Source organism: Anser cygnoides, chromosome 2 (assembly GCF_040182565.1).
Source record: "Anser cygnoides isolate HZ-2024a breed goose chromosome 2, Taihu_goose_T2T_genome, whole genome shotgun sequence".
Classification (NCBI taxonomy): domain Eukaryota; kingdom Metazoa; phylum Chordata; class Aves; order Anseriformes; family Anatidae; genus Anser; species Anser cygnoides.
In genome coordinates, this window is record NC_089874.1 from 99,909,239 (window position 1) to 99,929,109 (window position 19,871).

At 43.4% G+C, this 19,871-nt stretch overlaps 1 protein-coding gene across 6 annotated transcripts in view; it reads right to left on the reverse strand.

Moving 5' to 3' along the window:
- Nucleotides 1–3,573: 3,573 nt before the first annotated feature.
- The window catches only part of CARMIL1 (capping protein regulator and myosin 1 linker 1), a 186,694-nt gene continuing 170,396 nt past the window's right edge, over nt 3,574–19,871 (reverse strand). For 3 of the 6 annotated variants that reach the window (XM_066992702.1, XM_066992700.1, XM_066992705.1), the window contains 5 exons: nt 15,342–15,420; nt 12,892–13,122; nt 10,211–10,345; nt 7,462–7,608; nt 3,574–4,624 (listed from right to left, as the gene is read on the reverse strand). In XM_066992702.1, coding sequence (XP_066848803.1) covers nt 4,488–4,624; nt 7,462–7,608; nt 10,211–10,345; nt 12,892–13,122; nt 15,342–15,420 — 729 coding nt within the window. In that variant the 3' untranslated portion in view covers nt 3,574–4,487. The remainder of the gene's footprint in view (nt 4,625–7,461; nt 7,609–10,210; nt 10,346–12,891; nt 13,123–15,341; nt 15,421–19,871) is intronic. The other 3 variants (XM_066992704.1, XM_066992703.1, XM_066992706.1) reach the window with 2 other exon arrangements.

A 19,871-nucleotide genomic window follows, 5' to 3' on the forward strand; every position in this document is an offset into this window, starting at 1 on the left:
ACTTTTCGGCTTCTCGCTCTGTCCTGCCAGCGAGCAGGCTGGGGGTGCAGCAGGAGCTGGGAGGGGACAGACCCAGGACAGCTGACCCAAACTGGCCAAAGGGGTATTCCATACCATCTGGCGTCATGCTAAACAATATATAGGGGTGGCTGGCCGGGGTGGGGGGCCGGCTGCTCGGGGATAGGCTGGGCATCGGTCAGCGGGTGGTGAGCAATTGCATTGTGCATCACTTGTTTCTTACACATTATTATTATTAATACTATTATCATTATTTTCCTTTCTTTTCTGTCCTAATAAACTGTCTTTATCTCAAGCCACAGGCTTCATTTTCCCATTTCTCTACCCCATCCCAGAGATTCCCCATGTCTTTGCTCCCTCAAATCCTGCCCCCAACATACCCTGTAAATGTAGGGGGGAATGCTGCAATGGACTTGGGTGACAATCCAGTATGAGAAAAATACTTGTTGATCTTTAAAGCATGAGCAAGTACTCTAACACCCCTCTGAAACATCAGTAGGTCCTTCTAAATACAGGTGACACCGAAACAATCGGCAGCAATATCTATTAAACTACCTTAAAGCTTAAATTCTGCATGGTTAAAATGGGTTTAGGCTTCTCCAGCTGCTTTTTGTTACCCAGTAAAGCATGAATTAAAGAAAGGGGCTCAGAGCAAGTTTCACCACTTGGGCAGGACGCTGTGCAGGGTACTGTAAACCTGAGGAGCGTATTGAACTGTGGGTTTATTGCCATTGGCATTAAAGCAGCGAGAGGAACGTGCCTTCTGCTGTACGCACAGCTCATGTACCAAACTCCCATTGCTCTGCCTTGCCTTACTTCCTTACAGGAATAAATAAGAATTAAAGGTAGGCAGCATTTTTAAAAGTGGGGGATGGTTTTGATTAATGACTTCTTCAGCTCTGGCTTTGCACTATGCAGGAACTCTCGAGGTAGAGGAATTCAAACCCTTGTTTCGAAAAGCTGAAAAAGTAAAAATAAAAAATTGATTTTTTGTTCTTCATAGCATTATAGATTTTTTAAGATACATCTTTAGAAAAACACACCACTCTTCTTTCTTTTTAAGTTCAGAAATGGCTTTAATCTAATAATATTTGACAGGATTATATTTTCCATTAAGCCTTTGTGATGGCAGATCATTTGTTCAGATGTTTCTTTCATTGGTTTATTTTCAGGTTATGGCAATTACACATCAAGGAATAAGAAATGCCCCTTTTTGTTTTTCGTGTGAACCTGGGTGTATAAAATAGGTTTCAAGCAGCATAAATGCTATTTCCTAGTAAACTCGTTTCCTGCGTGGTTCGTGAGGCTCACGGAAAATGCAACCATCAATCCAAATGTTTCGGGGAGGCACAAGTAAGATCCACTGCCAAGAGGGAAAGAGAGAAGGCGGCGGCTGCTGCGTGGCCGAGCAGGGCTGGCTGCTGCCTCCCTCCCTTCCTGGGCACCCGCCGTGTTTTAACACAGCTCCAGGAGAAGTGAAGAGCAGCATCGCTCCTCTGGACGGAGCAGAGGATGATCCTATAGCCGGAGCAGAGGATGATCTCCAGAGCCAGGACACAGCCACTGCCTGCACCAGCGCTGGCATCCTCGCGCCTGGGGAAAACCAGCGCTTGGCATTTTCTTAGAAAAATAATCCTTCTCAGCAGCTCTTTTCTATACAAGAGGAGAGCACAGCCAACCCCGCGTTAATCAATTAATAAGCACACGGTGTGCAGTGGCAGCATGAGCTAGCATTGATGACAGCTCCCTGTTAAGTGCAGCGGTCGCACGGAGCACGAGGGCTGCAATTAATGGGCCACGCTAATGCCTGAATCAGCCCAGGGCGGCTCTGCTGGAGGAGGGGGGAATTTAAGGTGATTGCTGTTCTCATCTGAGGAAGCAGGTATTTGCTGTTGTTACTGCTCACCAGGGAGCACTTGAGAACACTCAAAATCCATCACCCGGACTTCAAGCTGCTTTAGCAGGGAGCGGGAAGCAGGTCCTGACAACACGGCGTGGGGCTGATGGGGATCACAATTTCCTTGGGCAATGAGCCATCCTGCACCCCAGCACCACTGAGACCCATGGAGTTAGAAACTGGTGTCTGGCAGAAGGACGGAAGTCTGCTCGTGGAAGCTGCTGCTGCTTACCTGAGGCCTCTGCAGCTCAAGATGCTGGAAATCAAAGCTGGGATTTGTTAAAGGATGAAGAGCTCCAGTGAGGTGCTCTGGATGCACCACGAGCTCCTTGCAATCCGGCTGACAGTGCCAGGCTTGCCAGGCAGGCAGCACAGAAAGGAAAAGTGACCTTCCTCCTCATGCCCAGACACATGCACGCGAGTCCCAGGTCTCTGAGAGCTCGCTAGTGCTCCCTTTCATGCTTTCCCCACCATCCAGCCTGCCCAACACAACGATGTCTGGAATAAATGCTGGAAAGGAGTTACATCATGAGGAGAAAAAAGCACTGCTGTGTAATGGAGCCTCTATGCTACAGCAGACAACTCCTGTAGTACTACAGCAGACAACTCCTGTAGTACTACAGCTTTTCTTCTAACACACACCCTTTCTCTACAGCATCTCAGAAACCCCCCTTCTTTGGTTTACTAACGCCAGGGCGATGCGCACACGCTACTGCCAGCTGCCTCGCAGCAGGAACCGTACAACACGTGGATGGTTGGTAAGGGCTGCAAACTTAGAGAGGTTCTCGGCAGCTGAAAGTCAGAGCCTATTGTTACTAATAACACAAACCTTGGGGTTCAATAAATCTTAAATTCATGAAGCCCGCAAATCAGGAACCCTTCTTGAATACTTACACTTATACAATTACCTTTTCCATGTCCCCTGTAAATGAAAATTGCAGCAGACTATTCATGAATTTTCTTTTCTAATATGATCTCTTTTTCTTTTTTTTTTTTTTTTCTGAGAAGGATGTCCAACAAATAAAGACTGAATGTCTGTGAAAACGGATAATTTCTCTTAATGATTTTAGATGGGTGCGGAATTCCAAAACAATGCAAAACCCATGGCAGGTAGGTATGAAACCCCAGGCTTTACAGCCTGTTTTCCACTCCTACTTTACTTTGAGATGCAAATTTCTAAAAAGTGCCTCTGGAAGGTCTTGCTATAAAAGACCAGTGTTTTGCTGTAGCAGCCCCTCTACAGCAGGATAGCAGGGGTAGCAAGAGTATGTTCCCAGGGGCAGCAGAAAGCTAATTCGACAGAGGCACAGAGGCATCTGAGCCTTTCTACCCATGCAAGAGGCCACAGCAAGCTCAGGGCAACTGCTCTTGGGAGTGAGTCACCGACCCAAGTTTGCTCTGTCCTACGGGTCCAAAACAGAATGAGGGAGCAGACACCTCTGGCTCACATGAAGGCTTCTTTGATGAAAATCATAAGTGAGGAGACTAGCAAAGAGATCTTCTTTCAGCGATTTTATGAAGTTGACGTCTACGTTGATGTTGATGACCCTTTAAAGAAGAACAGACTTTTTACCATGAGCAGAAGACGGACGATACGGCTTTTGTCTTGACTGCATGCTTTGTCTATCAAAAAAGCGCTACAAAAACGAGGAGTTACATTTCAGTTGTAAAATCATTTTATTGTTACAAATATACATATGAATAAAATCCCTTCAACCTGTAATGTAAGTGGATACCTGTGAAACCTGCGCCCCCTCCCCCCAAAGCAGAAATGTTTTTACAGATGTCAAACTGTTCTTCTCGGAGAATTACACATTGAAAGGAAGCGAATATGCAGACAGAACTGAAGAAGGCCTCTAGAAAACACCAATATTAATAAAATTTCAGTTGCCCTCATTCCAACCAACTATGTACATTAATATATGAATGTGGAAGCATAACAAGATTATATATCATTCGAATCCTTCTCTCTTGTGCTTTTTGACAGTACACAAATGTAAGCGCGGGAGCTTTATGTACAGTACAATAACAGGAAGAAAGAAGCTCCCGGTGGGAGAATGTAAAAACCATACCCAAGCATTTAATATATATAATCTATACAAATTATTTTATTAGTGTGCTCTTTTTGTAATTACAATGTGCAATTGCATACCGCAAGGATATATTTATAGGTCAGTCACGTGCAGATTTGACACATTTACATTCAGCAGTACGACACATTACCTGCTGTACAGTGTATTAGTGTACGACAGTGTCCAGTTAATTCGCTTTGCTTTCTAAATGCCCTAATGCAGGGCACTTCTTTGTAGCTGCTTCGGAGAAATTCAAGTAGAATACACGAAGGAATTGCTGGCTTTAGCAAAGGCATGGGAAGGAAGGCCTGAACTGTACGGGACAGAGATTAAGGGCCGAATCAATGCCAACCGATTGCACAGTAATTCGTGTTTGGAAGATCAGCTTTTCTGCATGGGAGTGTACCTGTGGTGACAGAGCAGCTGGCTAGGAGGGCTGTCGATTGCTGTACCCTGATTGTTATAAAAGCTCTCGCACTACAAAGCGCTTGCACTGATTGCTAAACAAAAATAAAATCTTTATCTGCTTCTTCGCCAGAGTCACTGGACTTGCTTCCCTGATGGCCGTCTTTACTCAAGGACCTCTGCTTCAGCTCCTGGAACTCGTGGGGCTGCTGCCCGGGGCTTCTTTTTGCAGCTGCACAAAACACAGAAATAGGTCTTACTAATGACTGTAGAAGGGAGGGAAGGGAAGAAAAAAAAGTCACTCATGCATGTAGGACCTGCTCCCACTGAATTAATTCGAACTAGTGGGAGTAACACAGATTTGTTAGTTCTTCAAACCACAAAAAGGTGAGAGAGAGGGAGAGAGAGAAGGAGAAAAGTGGAACAAACTTTACTCTGCCGTTGGCTGGTGAGCAGACAAACCTGGAACGTGAAAACCAGCACTTCAGTGTGACACAGATTACATTTCTGTTCTACATTACAGGTAGAAAAAGGCCTGGAGACTTCTTTCTCATCACATCACTTCAAAACAAAACAGCACTCTTTTTTCCAGCTGAGCTAGGTTACAGGCGATGGCCACCTGACTGCTCGGGTATCTCAGCTGGGCACTTCTCAGATCAGCAGTGCACATCCCAAGCCTTTCTCCCCTGCCGGACTCCGAGCCCAACCTGCATCCTTCCAGCCGAGACCATGGCTCTGCACCTCACCGTCCCTGCTTCCCTTGATCTAAGAGCAAGCAGCACCCATTCTGTTCACCCAGCAAAAATCAACAAGGCCAGTGTTTCCCCCCCCAAAACCTAGAAGCCTTGAAATGAAATGAAAAGAAAGGTTTTCAAACCTTGTTAACATCTCTGACTGGATGGATCAGTGGTCTAAAATTGCTATGGAAACAAGAGTTTTATTGCGCACATCAGTTGGAGTGAGGTTATGCAAGGGTTGATGGCTTTGGAAATCTCATGCTTCCGATCAAAACAAACCTTTACATGCACAGTGATCCTCAGATGTGTCTTCGCTGCAAGTCGTGTTAGCTACAAGAGTTTTGCTCCACCACTTCAGGTGAGGATGCCTGGCTTTGGTCCATGCTGGACCCTACGGCCATGTGTGCACATCACTGAACAAGGTGCCACCAGCCACAGCGGCTACAAAACACCTCCTGTCCCTTCCCCTAGCCCCAGCCCTGCCCGCGAGGCCGTGGGTCAGGCCACAGGGCCACCCAGATGTGCCAGAAAGCTCCGTCCCATTTTCATTTGGCACAGACCTCGTCCAGCTCCGCACCTCTGCTGGGACGAGAGCAGAAGGGACGCGTCCAGCACGCATCCTGTGAGACCCACCTCTGCACACACGGCACACTGCTTATCCAAATAAGCCTCCTGACTCCAAAATAGCAGATCCTTTATTTGTGCTGGCCAAAATGAGGGATGAAACAAGAGCCAGCAGCTACAAAATCACTGCTGTCTTATTCCTGCTTTGCAAGTTGGGAAAGAAGAGAAAAGGATTTTGAGAAAGTTTTTTCTTTTAAAGCTATTTAGTTTAATTTGACAATTTAAAAATACCTAAATTCTGTAAGAATAAAATAAAATAAAATAAAATAAAATAAAATAAAATAAAATAAAATAAAATAAAATAAAATAAAATAAAAGGCATTTCCATCTCCTCAAACACCACTGCTCTGCTGTTCAAAGAAATAGGTGCCTGGTGGTTTTGAGTCATTTTTTGTAATTATACCTGCTAGTAATTACCTGGCTGTTGTTTGAGCTTCTATTCACTCTTCAAACAAAACCCACAACACATGCTGCAGCAGCTGCTCTATTTTATGGCCTAATAATGCAAGATGGGTAGTTTGCCCCTCAAAATGCCTGAAAAATACATTGGGCATTTAAGTCCACATACTGCAACCAGGTTTTTGCCAGCAGTGCTGCCTCTTGCTCATGTGTAGTCCCCACAAAGCCACAGAAAGGGGACTTGTGTATAACTGTGGCAGCATCTCAGCTTCTGAAACTTACTTTACCAGTGAGCTGTCTTCGAATCGATTAAAATAATCTAATTATGGTGGTGAGTAGAGATTCCGAATTTCAGGGGGCTAAGTTTGATGCCACAATATGAAAAGAAAATCAGTTTATGCCTTCTGGGCTAAGGGTAGAGAAGGGCAGATGGTGTGTTTGTTTCCTTTTCCTGAAAGGGATGGAACAAATGATAAGAAATTTACAGAAGGGGTACACGTTGCCTTGCAAATAGAAGAACTGGCTGTAAACACAATTGCATTAGATATTCAAAACGCCTCATTTAAATGCTGTAGAAAAAAGAGTAATATTGAATCGCTGTTTAAGCAAACTGGTTAAGAGGTAAAGAGGAGTATGTAAACACATACCATTTGGGAACAAGAGTTTTTATATTTCAAAAACACACAATTCAACCAATTATTTTATAGTTTTCTGAATGAGTTCACTGTAAGCCAAAGCTGCTCATCAGGAGTTGCAGCACAGCACTGGGTTTGGGCTCTTGTGCTTCTTTGTGGTTTTGTCGTGTTTACGCCAACCAAGGACAAGGTGCTATAACAAAACAAGCTGATTTACCCAGTTCTCAAATGGCTGTGTGAGTGACTGTACTGAAGCTGGCACTAACAATTTGGAGGCTGAAATGTGGTTTGAAATACTTCAGCGAATGCATCTTAAGAAGGAATTACACACAAAGAGCAGCGGAGAGCCTCGACCTGGAGAGGACTTACAGAACAGCGTGCCCCCGCCGCTGTAATGAGCGGTAATGGTTTGTAAGGAGCCCTCTTCCACAGAGGGCCTGCAGGTGCTACGTGGTACTGGGCACTGGTGCTGCCATGAAGGTGAAATGCAAACACATCTTCCATTAGCAATTTTTTTTTTCAAATCCTTAGGTTTTGAGGTTTTTACCCTTCTCATACTTCAGGGACAGACCAGCACCGTTTCAAGGCTTCTCTGCTATTACCGTATCCTCACGATTGCTAGTGCCAGCTGTCGAGCACCGTCGTGATGAAAAATGAAATAGGAAACTGCTAACCAGGAGCTGGCTGTGCCTTCCTCTGCCCGAGCTCACTGCCCTCCTCTTCTGCACTGGCAGAACACTGCCCCGCAGCGGCTCCCCCTCCGCCAGGCGGCTTTGCGCGGTCACGGTCTGCATCTCTCTTTTGCCCATCTCCTGTTTGCTCTAGCAGGGAAAAGGATTCGTTTATACCCCTAAGCTGTAGGGCCGTGTATGAGAAGTAATGAGTAGTGTAAACAGTTTCACTTATTCATCCCGTTTAATCAATTATTCAAAGAGTAGCAATCAATACGCCGGAGGCTTGCTTAAATTTAGGCCAGATATTTGCATCTGTTGGTAACTGCAGCCCAGTCTTACAGGTACTCTGTGTAAGGAGGAGCACTTGGAGACTGTCCCATGCAGCACAGTTAAAATCATTAACGTAAAGCAATTTTATAATTAAGTGTCATCTAATGTGCAGCTTTCTTTTGCAGTAGATGTAATTTCGTTTGCTAACTTAGGCAGATTTGTAGTGATTTACCACTTGCAGAAGTAAATTGAGCGTGGCAATCTGAAAGGAAGCAGAACGCAAGGAAAGAGGAATGACTACAAGAGAAAGGAGCGCAGTAACAAAGAAGGATGACTTGATAAAGAATAACAACCAAAAGAAACAGAATTTAGCCTTTCCCAACCAACATTATGCAAAGCATAGCAGCTCTGTGAGGACCCAGAAACCCAATTTTAGCCATTCCAAGCTATTATTAAAATTCTCACAGTGCAATGCAGCAGCAACTAGGAAACTGAATGTCAGCTTGGCTGAGTCTGCTGCGGAGGCAAGCTCTAAGTGAGCAAGGAGTGAGGAAGGCACAGCATCCAACCCCCTTTGTATAACATTTTGTGAACAGCAAACAGATTTTAAAAATTAAGTGACGGTCCCTCTTCTCACGTGACAATCACAAACAGCAAAAACGTGTCGAATCTCTGCTGTATTAGAGGTTGCTGTAATACAAAAGGCCAACCAGATGTGAAAGCACACCTGCAACAGGTCCCACTACGTTGTTTATCTCCAGCTGTGTAGCAGCAAGTTCTTTCTCTGGTGAAACGCTGGCCAGAAAACAAGGGCTCTAGCACATGTATTTATCAGACAGCAACTGGAAGAGTCTGTTGTGGCAAGAGCCTTTGATTGCAACCACTGTCAATGTGATGGCACCGATACAGTGAGTCTGGTGCCCAAGCTGTGGCTCAGTTCACCTGTCTCAGCACAGGCTCTGATGGGACTAAAGGCAGCAGCAAAACCAGGCTCTGTCCTGCCCTGCAGCCTTTATAACGCCACAGCTGTGGCACATAAATGCCATTTTAGACACCTTGCTGTGTTTTGGGGATCCTGAGCCACAGACTGTGCAGATTTTGGCAAAACAGACTGTTCAAACGCTCAGCCCTTTCCAGGCACAGGAGAGATCTTTGGGTGTGCCATGTCCTGCTAGCTCCACACACCTCAGCAAGACTGTGGTCATTCTGCTGGGCTGCTTTTACACCACAAGAGCAGCCCAACAGATGGCTGAAGGGAGAGCCAAAATCTGTAGACAGACACGCCACAGCATGGTCTGACATGTGGTCACTAAACTGGAGCCACCACACCAACAATTTTCCAACAAGAGCATCAACCAGACTGGGAGTTACATTGTTTCATAAAGGAAATTATGGTTTTAGGGGAGAAAGGGACAAGCTTCTCAAAATATACCTCTGGCCACTCCCATTCTGGGGATGGCTTTGCCCCTCCTCTCATCTAGAGGGTAATGGGCTCTGCAGGCAGCACAACTGCTCCCTCTTCACAACCCAGCATTACATATCTGCCCTGACTCGTCAGCCCCTATCCTATACTCCAAAAAATTGCTGGCAGAGTACTGAAAGGGCACCACTTCATCTCAAGACTTCTGTGATTTTTCCAGTCTGGATGTGATGGGACATTGGGATGGAGATGGGGCTCACTGTCTTTCTTGAGAGCAGTCCAGGAAGGAGGAGGTCTCACACCCAGATTTCCAATATTGTTTTTGTGCCAGCTAACACCACGCTGAACAGTATTTCTGTGACTATTTCTCCATATGTTCTGTGCTTTCAGAGGAAACTTTAGCTCTTCTGAGAGTCAACTGTGGATCAAAGAAATGCACCAGCGAAATTAGAAATCCAGAGCAGATACAAAAAGCAGCGAAGAGATGGCAGCGGTCTATTATCGTGCGTAAAAGGCACCAAGCCCTGCCCTGGCACACAAAGACAAGGGTGAGTTGAGCTCGGTCACGTGCATTGATCCCACAGAAAGAAGGAATACACACAAAGCAACAGGCTGGCTGCAAGGAACAGGCATGGCTGCTCCCCTGGAAATCTGCTAATCAACAGAGCTGCATTTCACATTTATGCACGATCAACACCAACCAGCATCTCGAATCAGACCAAACTAAACTAATAAATAATAAACTAATAAATAATATACATAATACAAGAGGTCCTTAATAGTTCAAATACATTATTAGTAGCAAGGGATTCATCTTATTTCACTTGGTTTGATGAAAGGAAGAAAATGTAGAGCACCAGCCCATGGGTGAAGGGGGAGGGAGGATGGGACCAGATGATGGATGGGGGGCAGGGGACCAGATTCACTCTCCTTCCTCTCTTTTCCTCAAAACGAATAACCCTCTTCCCTTTCAAGAGGAAACAAATCAGGGAACAATGACATACTGATTCCTAGTAGGCGAAAGGCATGCTGGACCAACAGTCACACCAGCACTCCTACCTTCTTGAGAAAACGATCTGATTGTGGGGCTGCTCTGACCATCCTTTTCTTTATCAGAAGGAACCTTCTTCAGCACCGGTGGAAGCAGGGCAACTTTGGGGGAACTGGGGCCAGAGGGAGACTCTGGAGCATCCTCTGCGGAGTACCATGAACAAAAAGGTGAGAAGTGTTATTTAGTTGACAGAAAGGGCACTTTTATGACGGGGCTGAAGCTCAACATAACACACAAATCAAGCAACAGCTAGAATCTGTGTCAGAAAAAGAAGGAATTGGGAATTTACATCATGTTAAGAGAACACATGACGCCCTCAGTCCAGCTGCAAGAATTTTAATAGCCAAAGCAAAGATCTCAGTTTCAGCATTTTTAATGTATGTTACTATTGCAGCACAAACAGAAATCTGATGGGACCAACTGAATTTCATGCAAGACGTAAGCATGCAATTTGTAAAGAACAGCTGAAAATTGCTTTGGATGGATTTTTGGAAATATTTGTTCTATTCATGTTTTTATTGTTCTCGAACATAATGAACTGATCAAGTTAGATGTCCTGTTTCACAGTTGTAAGGCATAAAAGTGAATCGGTGGAAGAAATTCTGTAAGTAGTCTACAGAAGCCTATACTTCCAGGAATAAATTGCCAGTATATATAGCATGAGAGCATCTGTAAAGATTTTCTAAACAGAAAAATAAAATAAAAAGCCTGCTAGACTTTCAGGAAATCTGGAATTTAAATTCAAATCTCTAGTTTAAACCATCTGGATATGTTGTTTCTCTAAAAGATTGGATGCATTTATATATGGCATATTGACTACCATCTTTACAGTCCTTACAAGAAGACCTTTTCAATCTTAAAGCAGACAGGGACTTCCCTCCTGTCCAAATGAAGGCTATAATGGGTCACTTAAACTGCTTGTATGTTTTCTTTCCCAAGGAATAAACATTGGCATAAGTATCCCACAGAGCAGCTGGGAAGCTACATTAGTACTGACAGCAGAAAAAAGGAGCTCGCATTACCGAGTAACATATATTGTATACTTGGAATATGAGTTAATTCAGTTGCATATCGGAAATTAGTAGGGATCTGTCTCACTGGCAACATAAATCGGCCATCACAAAGGAGTCAATCATTTTAATTTCAGCTGAGGGAAGCAATGACCTTCCAAATGCAACTTGGTCTGAATGGACACACTAATTCTCAGGACCTTCTCCACACATTTGACGTGCCTGTGAGGCCACGTGCTTTGGGAAGCTTGGTATCGACACGTGCACGAGCACCATGCTTGGCAAACACAGTCGTGTCTTTCTGAACTAAAGCTGATATACCATGCTTTACTGAGGAACCACTCTCAGTCTTTGCTAATTTGAAGACATCTGAGCTGTGCTCCTTTGCCCTCAGATTACTTTGCTACCATTAGTTTGGCCACATCACCATAAGCAACAGCAGGAGCAAGAATGTAAATAGGATTATTGCTTGGCTTCTCCATCACATCCCCTGGATGTGCTTAGCCAGCAAGTTGATACAAGCACTGGGACTGAAGTTAGACTGCAGCAGAGATGGTGCCGCTGTTGCTGCCACCTGAAGAGCTGGCCTATTACTAGCAAATACTAATTGTTCTCTCTGTTAAGCCCACAGTATGCTCTCTCTGCAGGAAGCATGAGCTGGCAGAAATAGATAGCTTAGGTCTGTTTGATACAAAACATTTTGAGATAACATGCTGCTTATGTTACAGATTAAGCATCACCAAACAAGCCACGCTTTCCTATTGTATTCACCTTCAGGAGCACCTCGCCCAACACCTCTCACTTCTCCGACCATTTTTTAAATGACCAATAAAATAAATACCCACTAGAGTGCAGAGGCAGACCAAGTAATGCTCAGGTACACACCAAGGGCAAGGAAGAGGCTGTAACATCCAGCTGCCCCCTTACCTCCAGCAGAAATAACATCTTTCTAAGGTCAGTGGTGAGCATGGGAAAAGCCTGGAGGTCTGAGAGCTCTTACAAATGGCTGTGCTCCCATATTTCAGTCAGCAGTAACTGATAAGCTCTATTTGCCATAGCCACTGGGAGAGTGAGTAACTAGCATGTAATTCCTCTCTACTGCAGTGGTTATGCTTTGGAAAGAAGGGGTTGTGTCATTGGCCTATTAAATAGTGAACAGACAGCATACAGGAAATCTGCTGAAATATTTCATGCTACTGGAAATCTTCAGGTAATGTCTGGGCAGGAGGTTAGGACAGAGCTGAAGTTAACAGCCATTCAGCTGGCAGCCTAGCAGGGCTATAAAAGCACAGCTACAATTATTTCCAATCAAAAGCAATAAGAATCACGGGCAAAACAAGGGAAAAGAGAGTGAGAAACAGTAGTTTGTGTTAATTATTATGAATAACAGGCATTTGCTCAAGGGGCTAAAAGCAGCCTGCCAGAAAACCCCTAAGGACTTCAGTATTTAGAGCCAGGTGTTATCACAGGCTAAAACGTTTTAATAAATTTATTTAATTAGGACAGTGGGAGATGGAAAAGGAGGAAACAAGTCAAGAGCAAGTGACGGAAGAACCTCTCCCTCTACTCTCTTTAACTCCTGTCCAGGATGTGGCCCTGGGTGTCTCCTTCAAGGCCCACCCCAACTCCACGCAGAAGTACCCCGCTGGGGCTAACGAACGCCCAGAAGAGCTCCTCACCAGTACGAGAGGCAGAGCGTGGTTTCTGCGGCACCGTGGGTCGTCCTGCCAGGCTGGGCTTTGCGGACTGCAGTGGGGGTTTGGGGCTGGTTGTGTTGGAAGAACCTCTTGCTTTTGCTGCAGCTTCTGCCTTTGGTTCAGCTTTTGCATTTTTTTCAGATGATGCTGAGCCGGAGTCACCTTTATTGGAGGCAAACCGACTCTCTGGAAGGGTCTGCTGGAGTTTAGGCACTAAAATAAACAGAAATGTAAATTAAAGTCTGCAGCATGGAAGGCTCAGTGTACAATGTACTGGTACACAGAGCCTTCATGTAGAAAATACCTTTACTCATTCCCATACGCACTCACACAGCTGTGTAGTGATTGTAAAGTGACCCCTCGTATCTCATTTAAAATCACTGCAAGAAGAGCATCTAGACACACCAATTCTACACGTGCTAAACTTCATAATTCAATTGCCTCAGAGGCGATAGCACCTCCAGCCTTTTTAATACATTTAGGTTGATGGCTGGGTGGATTTTACTCTCCCTTCATCTTTGTGGGAGCAGATGGTATGGCCTACTTGCTGAGAAAGCAGCACTGGAACAGTAGAAAAGGCAGCCCTTGGCTGTTTCGCACCTCTACAGACAAAAGGTTGGCTGTCCAAAATCAACAGAGAAATCCTGGCCCAGAAAATTAATCCCGAACCTGTGAACAGCAGGCTACGTCTTGTTATTTGTTGCTTTCAGCAAGCGCTAGAGGAGATTTTGAAACTAGGTAGAGATTAAAGTATTCTTTAGATAATATTTTGATTAATGTAATAACACTGTGTAGGGACTATAGTTCCTACACATTAGCAGGCTTATCAACATATTATCCCAAACAAAGACCTAAGTATTTATGCATAAAACCACATTCACTTCCAAGAGATAAATCAGTTTTATTTAGCTACGCCAGTTGGTAGAAAGCCTGCTGGACATTAGGTTGCAAACAAGCAAAATGCCTGCCCCACTTTCCTATTTTGCAGCTTTGAGGACACCGAAAGCTTGCACATCTCAGCTATAACGATAATCTTGAAACTTGTATGCTAGCTCGGGACTTTCAACAACGGTCACGTCTTTATTCTCAGGAACAGAATGACGGACTAACTGAAATGCAGACTGGTTGCCTTGGTACCCGGCAAAGCTCACAGACTTCCCTTGACCTACCTACCTGCTATTCCCATTCAGAAACCCTGCTTGTTACGAGAGCGCTGAGCACAGACATTTTAATGGCAATGGGAGGGGAGTGTTGGATGTATTTTGTTGCAAGCCAATCTCCAATACATTCTGCCAGCCTACATGACTGTTTTTCAGCCCGGCCGGAATTAAACTCTGGATAACCAGAGAGTTGTGTGCTTACACATACGTATTTGTGTGAGCGTGTGAGAGGGGAAGTTCACGTCTGCAGGCATGCAATAGACCTTTGAGCTGCCAGCAAAACAGCAGGATGCTTTCTCCACCTGTGTCTATGTGCACACAAAAGAGCAGGTGATACCCACGCATGAAAAAAGGAAAAATAACAACAACTTATTCTCCTTCTGAATCATGATCTGTACTTTTCCTGTAGCAACATCCAGCAATTTTCCATTAACTCTCTTTCTTGTCTTCCTAACCTCAGGCCTGTTAATATTATTGGAACCCAGTAAGTTGAAATAAATTAACCCAAGCCAAAGACAAACTGTAGCCGCAATAGCAAAGAGCAGCGTTGGAGAGCTCTCAAGCAAGAGTGGTAAAGAAAGGACTGCCATTCCAGGGCCCAGGACTACAGCTTGACAAGGGCCCTCAGCCAGTACACAGCAGGCCTAGCTGCAGAGTGCTTCAGTGCTGTAAGTACCAAGTTTATTTATGTTATTTTCTGCATGCAGGCAGTGTCCCTGGGCCTCCACAGCTTTGCAGACAGCCCTGGCTTTGCTCAAGCCACTTAAAGCCTGGGAAGAGCCAGCCTCCATTGCCTGTGGGATGTGTCTTCCGATAACCAAAAGCCAGGACTACTCAAGCTGGTACCTACACTGACTACTATTAACCTTGCAAACTGGTCATGGTGAAGTCTTCATATGTATTCAGGAATTTCACTTCTTTGTGTGCAGACATTTTTCCTGGCTCCTGGGTTCAGCTCCAGCTTTGCCAATTCTGTTACGAATCAAGACCCGTTAGAAGGAGCCTCAGGCATGTACACTGAGTCCTTTCCCTCCTTTGCCGTGTGAAGCACAGGAGTAAAACAACAGCCATCAACACAGCTCTGGAGTTGACTTGACAAGCAGCGCTGTCAAACACAGTACAAAAGCGAGCTTGTTTTTAATCTTGTTCACTTAGCATAAGTTCGTGTTTTGCTTAAGCAATTGTTAGGTACACAATTCAGAGATTCTGAACTTTTTTTTTTTCTTTTCGCATTTTCCAGAAAGAGTTTATACCAGGAAACCCAGACTGTACCTGTACCACTTCCATCCAATCGTTCTGAGCTCATCGCTGTGTCAGAAGACTCCCTGGAAGCTGTGTCATTTCCAAGTTTCTGAAAGAGTGAGAAAAGCTCTCATGTTAATAATAGATCTACGATTAATACAACTCGGTGGTTCTGCTAGAAAAAAGCACCGATTTGGAAACCCTAAGGCAAAGAAAATTGTGCAAGTACTGACTGCTGAATGCACTTCCTTGTTTATTCTTCATGTCCTGGAAATCCAAGTGGAAAATAAATTACACTGAATTGATCACTAGCATTGGTGCCTAGCAAAGCTGCAGTGACACCTTGCCTCCTAAGTGACAGGTCTACTAATGTGCAGGAGTTGAAACTAAAGGCTCAGATAATGGACTTGAAACTAACAAAGTCTTTTCTCCAAAGACAGCTCCATATTTAAAAAAATCTCATTTAGGTTTATAAAGTTTTTTTTTTTAAGATCTGCAATTTGAATATAATATTGCTGTGATGGATCTTATGCTCTTCCATGTACAAAAATAACTTTGTATTTTAAACTTGCAACTCCAGAAGTAGCAGCACCCGTGTGTTTACAGGATTGTTTTAAAAACAAATAGATCTTACTTATTAAAAAGTGTTTAAAGCAACACATCACAAAGGCTGCTGGATTTTCACCATCTCTAAAAAAAGTGAGGGTTCTTGTCCTTTGGAGCTTATGACCTAAAGGTATCCTATTTGTAGATAAAAACTGGACAACAGGAAAGGCAGGAAGGAAGAGAACAGTCACAGTAGCAGGAACAGATTTAGAGTGAAATAGTATTGTAAGTATAAACATAAAGGAGTGATGTCTAAATATCCCTGCTGGCCATGTGTCTTTCCGCTGGGGTGGTAATTCAGCACAGGCTTTTTAGGAGAAGCAGATTTTGGGGGGTGATACAGAAAACAGCATGGTTGGCCTTACAGATTTATGGATACCTCCATTTTGCTCATATAATCACCCAGCTCCTAAACAAAGCGACTCTTTCATACAACAAAGAAAAGGATGGAGGTGCTGAACGCCTGCAATTCCTGTATAGGATGTGTCTGTCTTCCTACCTCTCCTCTAAGAATAGGTGCACACTTAAATGGCATAGCGCATTAAGGAGGGATGTAATTAGAATCAAAATTAAACTTCCCGTACTGTAAAATTACCTTGACACCATACAGCAATCCAGTCTAAGGGACTGTACTACAGGTTTTAAATATAAAGTCATCTGTATGTTAAAAACCATGTGTAAGCAAAACAAGTCGTTTTCCCATCAGAAGCACTCTAGAAACACGATGACTTGAAGAACCAGAGTTGTAAGCTACATCGCCTGTATCAACACAATAAAGTCCCATCCAAATCTAGCAGGAATGTTATGCTTTGTACCACTAGGTGAGAGCTCCAGGTTTATTTTTATTCCTGTTTCTTTTCTGTCAATGGCATTTTGGCTCAATTCTCACCTCTCCATCTCCTAAAGCTAGGTATTTGTAAGACAATCTTGGCTATATATTTTTGAAGGGAATGCCACTCTCCATTTACTGGATCATTTTCCCACACCTTAGCAAACGAACTCTCTGAGAACTGAATTACTAACAATTTTTTCACGGAATATGAATTCTCATGAACTTTCACCAAAATACTAATTTTTCAAGGTACATATTGAAGATATATGCTTAAGGTTTAGCTACAGTAAGTGACTTTAAGAGAGCTTTAGGACAATATGAAAACTAATTTCTCTGTAACTTCCCTCCCTAGTTATGTGATTGCTGGGGAAACACTACCACGTACAGAGACAAATACAAAAGCCAGTGTTTGCATTTAACGTAGTACTTAAAAAAATGCAATGTCAGCACGTTTGGCTAACTAGTGTACACACATTACAAACTGCTTACAGTCCTGAGACAATGCTAAGCACTTACTGCAAAAATACACCCTGAGAAGCTGTCAGTCATGTCAGATAAATGCAGGCAAATTTATCACGCAGATAAATAGTGACCAGGCTCTACTTTTATGAGGTACGTGCGCAGGATTGGGAAATACTTCTGCTGGGTGCAGCAGCGAGTGAACAAACAGGTTACAAATGAGCTTGGTCTGCTCGCACGTCTTGCTCAAGGTATTTAAAAAGTCAGCCTGTAAACACTAGATGGAGCTAAAAGATCTTTTTAGGCGTGCCTAGCAGTTACACTAATTGCACATATTTATCTCCACCATTAATGCCAATTCTCACGTTGTATTCTAAGCAAAAGAAAACAAAAAAGCGTTTACCATCTTTCCATCTACTGTGCACCTGCTCATCACTTGTATCTGTAACAAGACTGCAGGAGGGTATGAATGGAATAGTAAATTCCTTCTGGCTCTGTTTTCACGTAAAAGAACTCAGAATATAAGCAGCCATCTGCACCTTAAAGGAAAATACAATTTTCCGTGACTCTAGAATTCTGATAAATTCAAAGATATTAGGGAAGTTGGTGTCATACCCATCCTAAGCAATTTCACAGTTGTGGGATGCTTTCTTCTGCAGCTCGACCATCAGGATATTGTATGATTTTCAGCTTCATGAATGTCATAAATGAAAGTGCAAAACTAAACTGTTTGCTGTTGCAATCTAGGATGAAATACGTGAAAAATTCTTTTGAACAGCAGTTCAATTTTCTATGGTGGGGGCAACGTTAAGAAATAGCAAGTCACTACCCTGCTGTGTATAGATTCCTATTTCAATTCAGCTTTCCTGTTACTATTAAAAAAAAAAAGAAAGAAAAAAAAAGAAAAAACACAACCCCAAATGACCTACTTCTGAATTTTATAAATATCAATTTTTGCAAAACACAACAAAAATAAGGTAAGTTTAAAAAAATCCCAAACAACAATTTTCTTAAGTTACTCTTTTTTATATTCATACACTAACATAAAGAGAATGGGAAACTAATGATAAACATGAAAGGAGAGGGGTAACCTTTCCAAGCTGACAAAAACACCTCAAAGGGTGAAAAACATAATACTGGGAAAAGGTAACAGATTTCCTTTTGGATAGCTGAAATTCAGGTTTCAATCAATGCTGTGAAAGCTAATCAATGGAAGCAGACTTTTACTCTCTCCACTTTCAAAAAAAAAAAAAAAAGTATGCCTGTTAATAGCCTACCTCAACCACATCATCCCAGATGTTAAGAAACTGAAAAGCACCAAGCAAACCATTTATGCATTTATAAAATATATATATATATATTATCTGATGTAAGTCAGTGTTTTAAGCAGACTGTAACAGTCTTATTTACAATCATGTAGCATTTTACTTGAAAACTTGGTGTCTTAGAAATCAATGAGGCTATTCATGGGCACTATTCAGCATCAGAGAGGTGGGAATAGGTCATTTCCTCAGAAAATTCATTTTCATGCAGAGGGTCACTTCAACGAGCATATAGCTTGTTAGCCATAGCCTGAGGTCTTATTATTAAGACCTCAGGGTTTGCAGCAATAGTTCAGACATGACAGCAAGTACTGTAAGAGTGAGAAGAGATGTAAAAATAACATTTGAGTGTCTTGCCCAGATCCAGTTAGATAACTGCAGCATTGTAAAGGAAAACATGGCAAAGCTTGCAGATGAGCTTTGCTATGAAGTGATGTCTTCCAAATTGTTGGGGGATAATGGTGGGGAACGGGCAGTATGTCAGAGAGGAAGAGTGAAGGAGGAAATCACTGATCCTTTGGTAATTTTAGAACATGAGAACTGCATCTGGAGAAAGCAGGGTCTGACAGCGGGTAAGGTCAATGGGAAATGGGCATCAGGCAAAATATTCTGATGCAAAAAGCTTTGGAGTTACATGAGGATATTACAACATGAGGACAACATGAAGACTGTGGAGAATAGGTTGTGTTTTTTTTTTTTAATGTATTATTGTTTTGAGTATTAGTATTTGAAATACAGAAACCCAAGGCATAAGAATAATTAGGTGTGGTACAAAAGGACATAAAATTAAGAAGTGTAACAAAAAAGCATGAGCTGGATAGCATGCTCTGCATGGGATATGTAACTTAAAATATGACACATCTCTCCAACTTGCTACATCACCTTCCAAAAGAGAAGCGTGTAGTTAACTCTGCCAAACACCTGAGGGTACAGTGTGCAGGGCACCGCAGTAAACAGTCATTCCTGGCTTTATGCTAAGCATGCTTCCATTACACTTGAACAAACCACACATCATATAGAGTGCAGACATCCAAACTGTGCTCACTAGTTGCTCCCAAATTACCCTGTAATATGTGCAAACAGTTACGTGCCCTCTTCTGAGCTCGTGGTGGCCTGACATCAAGTGCAAGAGCTGGTGTCGCCTCCTCTGCACGAGGAGAAAAAGTGCAGGCTTAAGGGCATGTCTTCTCTTGTGTGCAGCCCGGTCCCTGGCCAGGGCATTCACGTTCAACCACCCCAGCGCTGAACAATCCTCCTTCAGGAACTCTGTAACCCCTGGTGGAAAGCAGGGTTGATACGACAAGCCCCAGCCACCAGCCCCTGTACCCCTCCCCTGGAGAC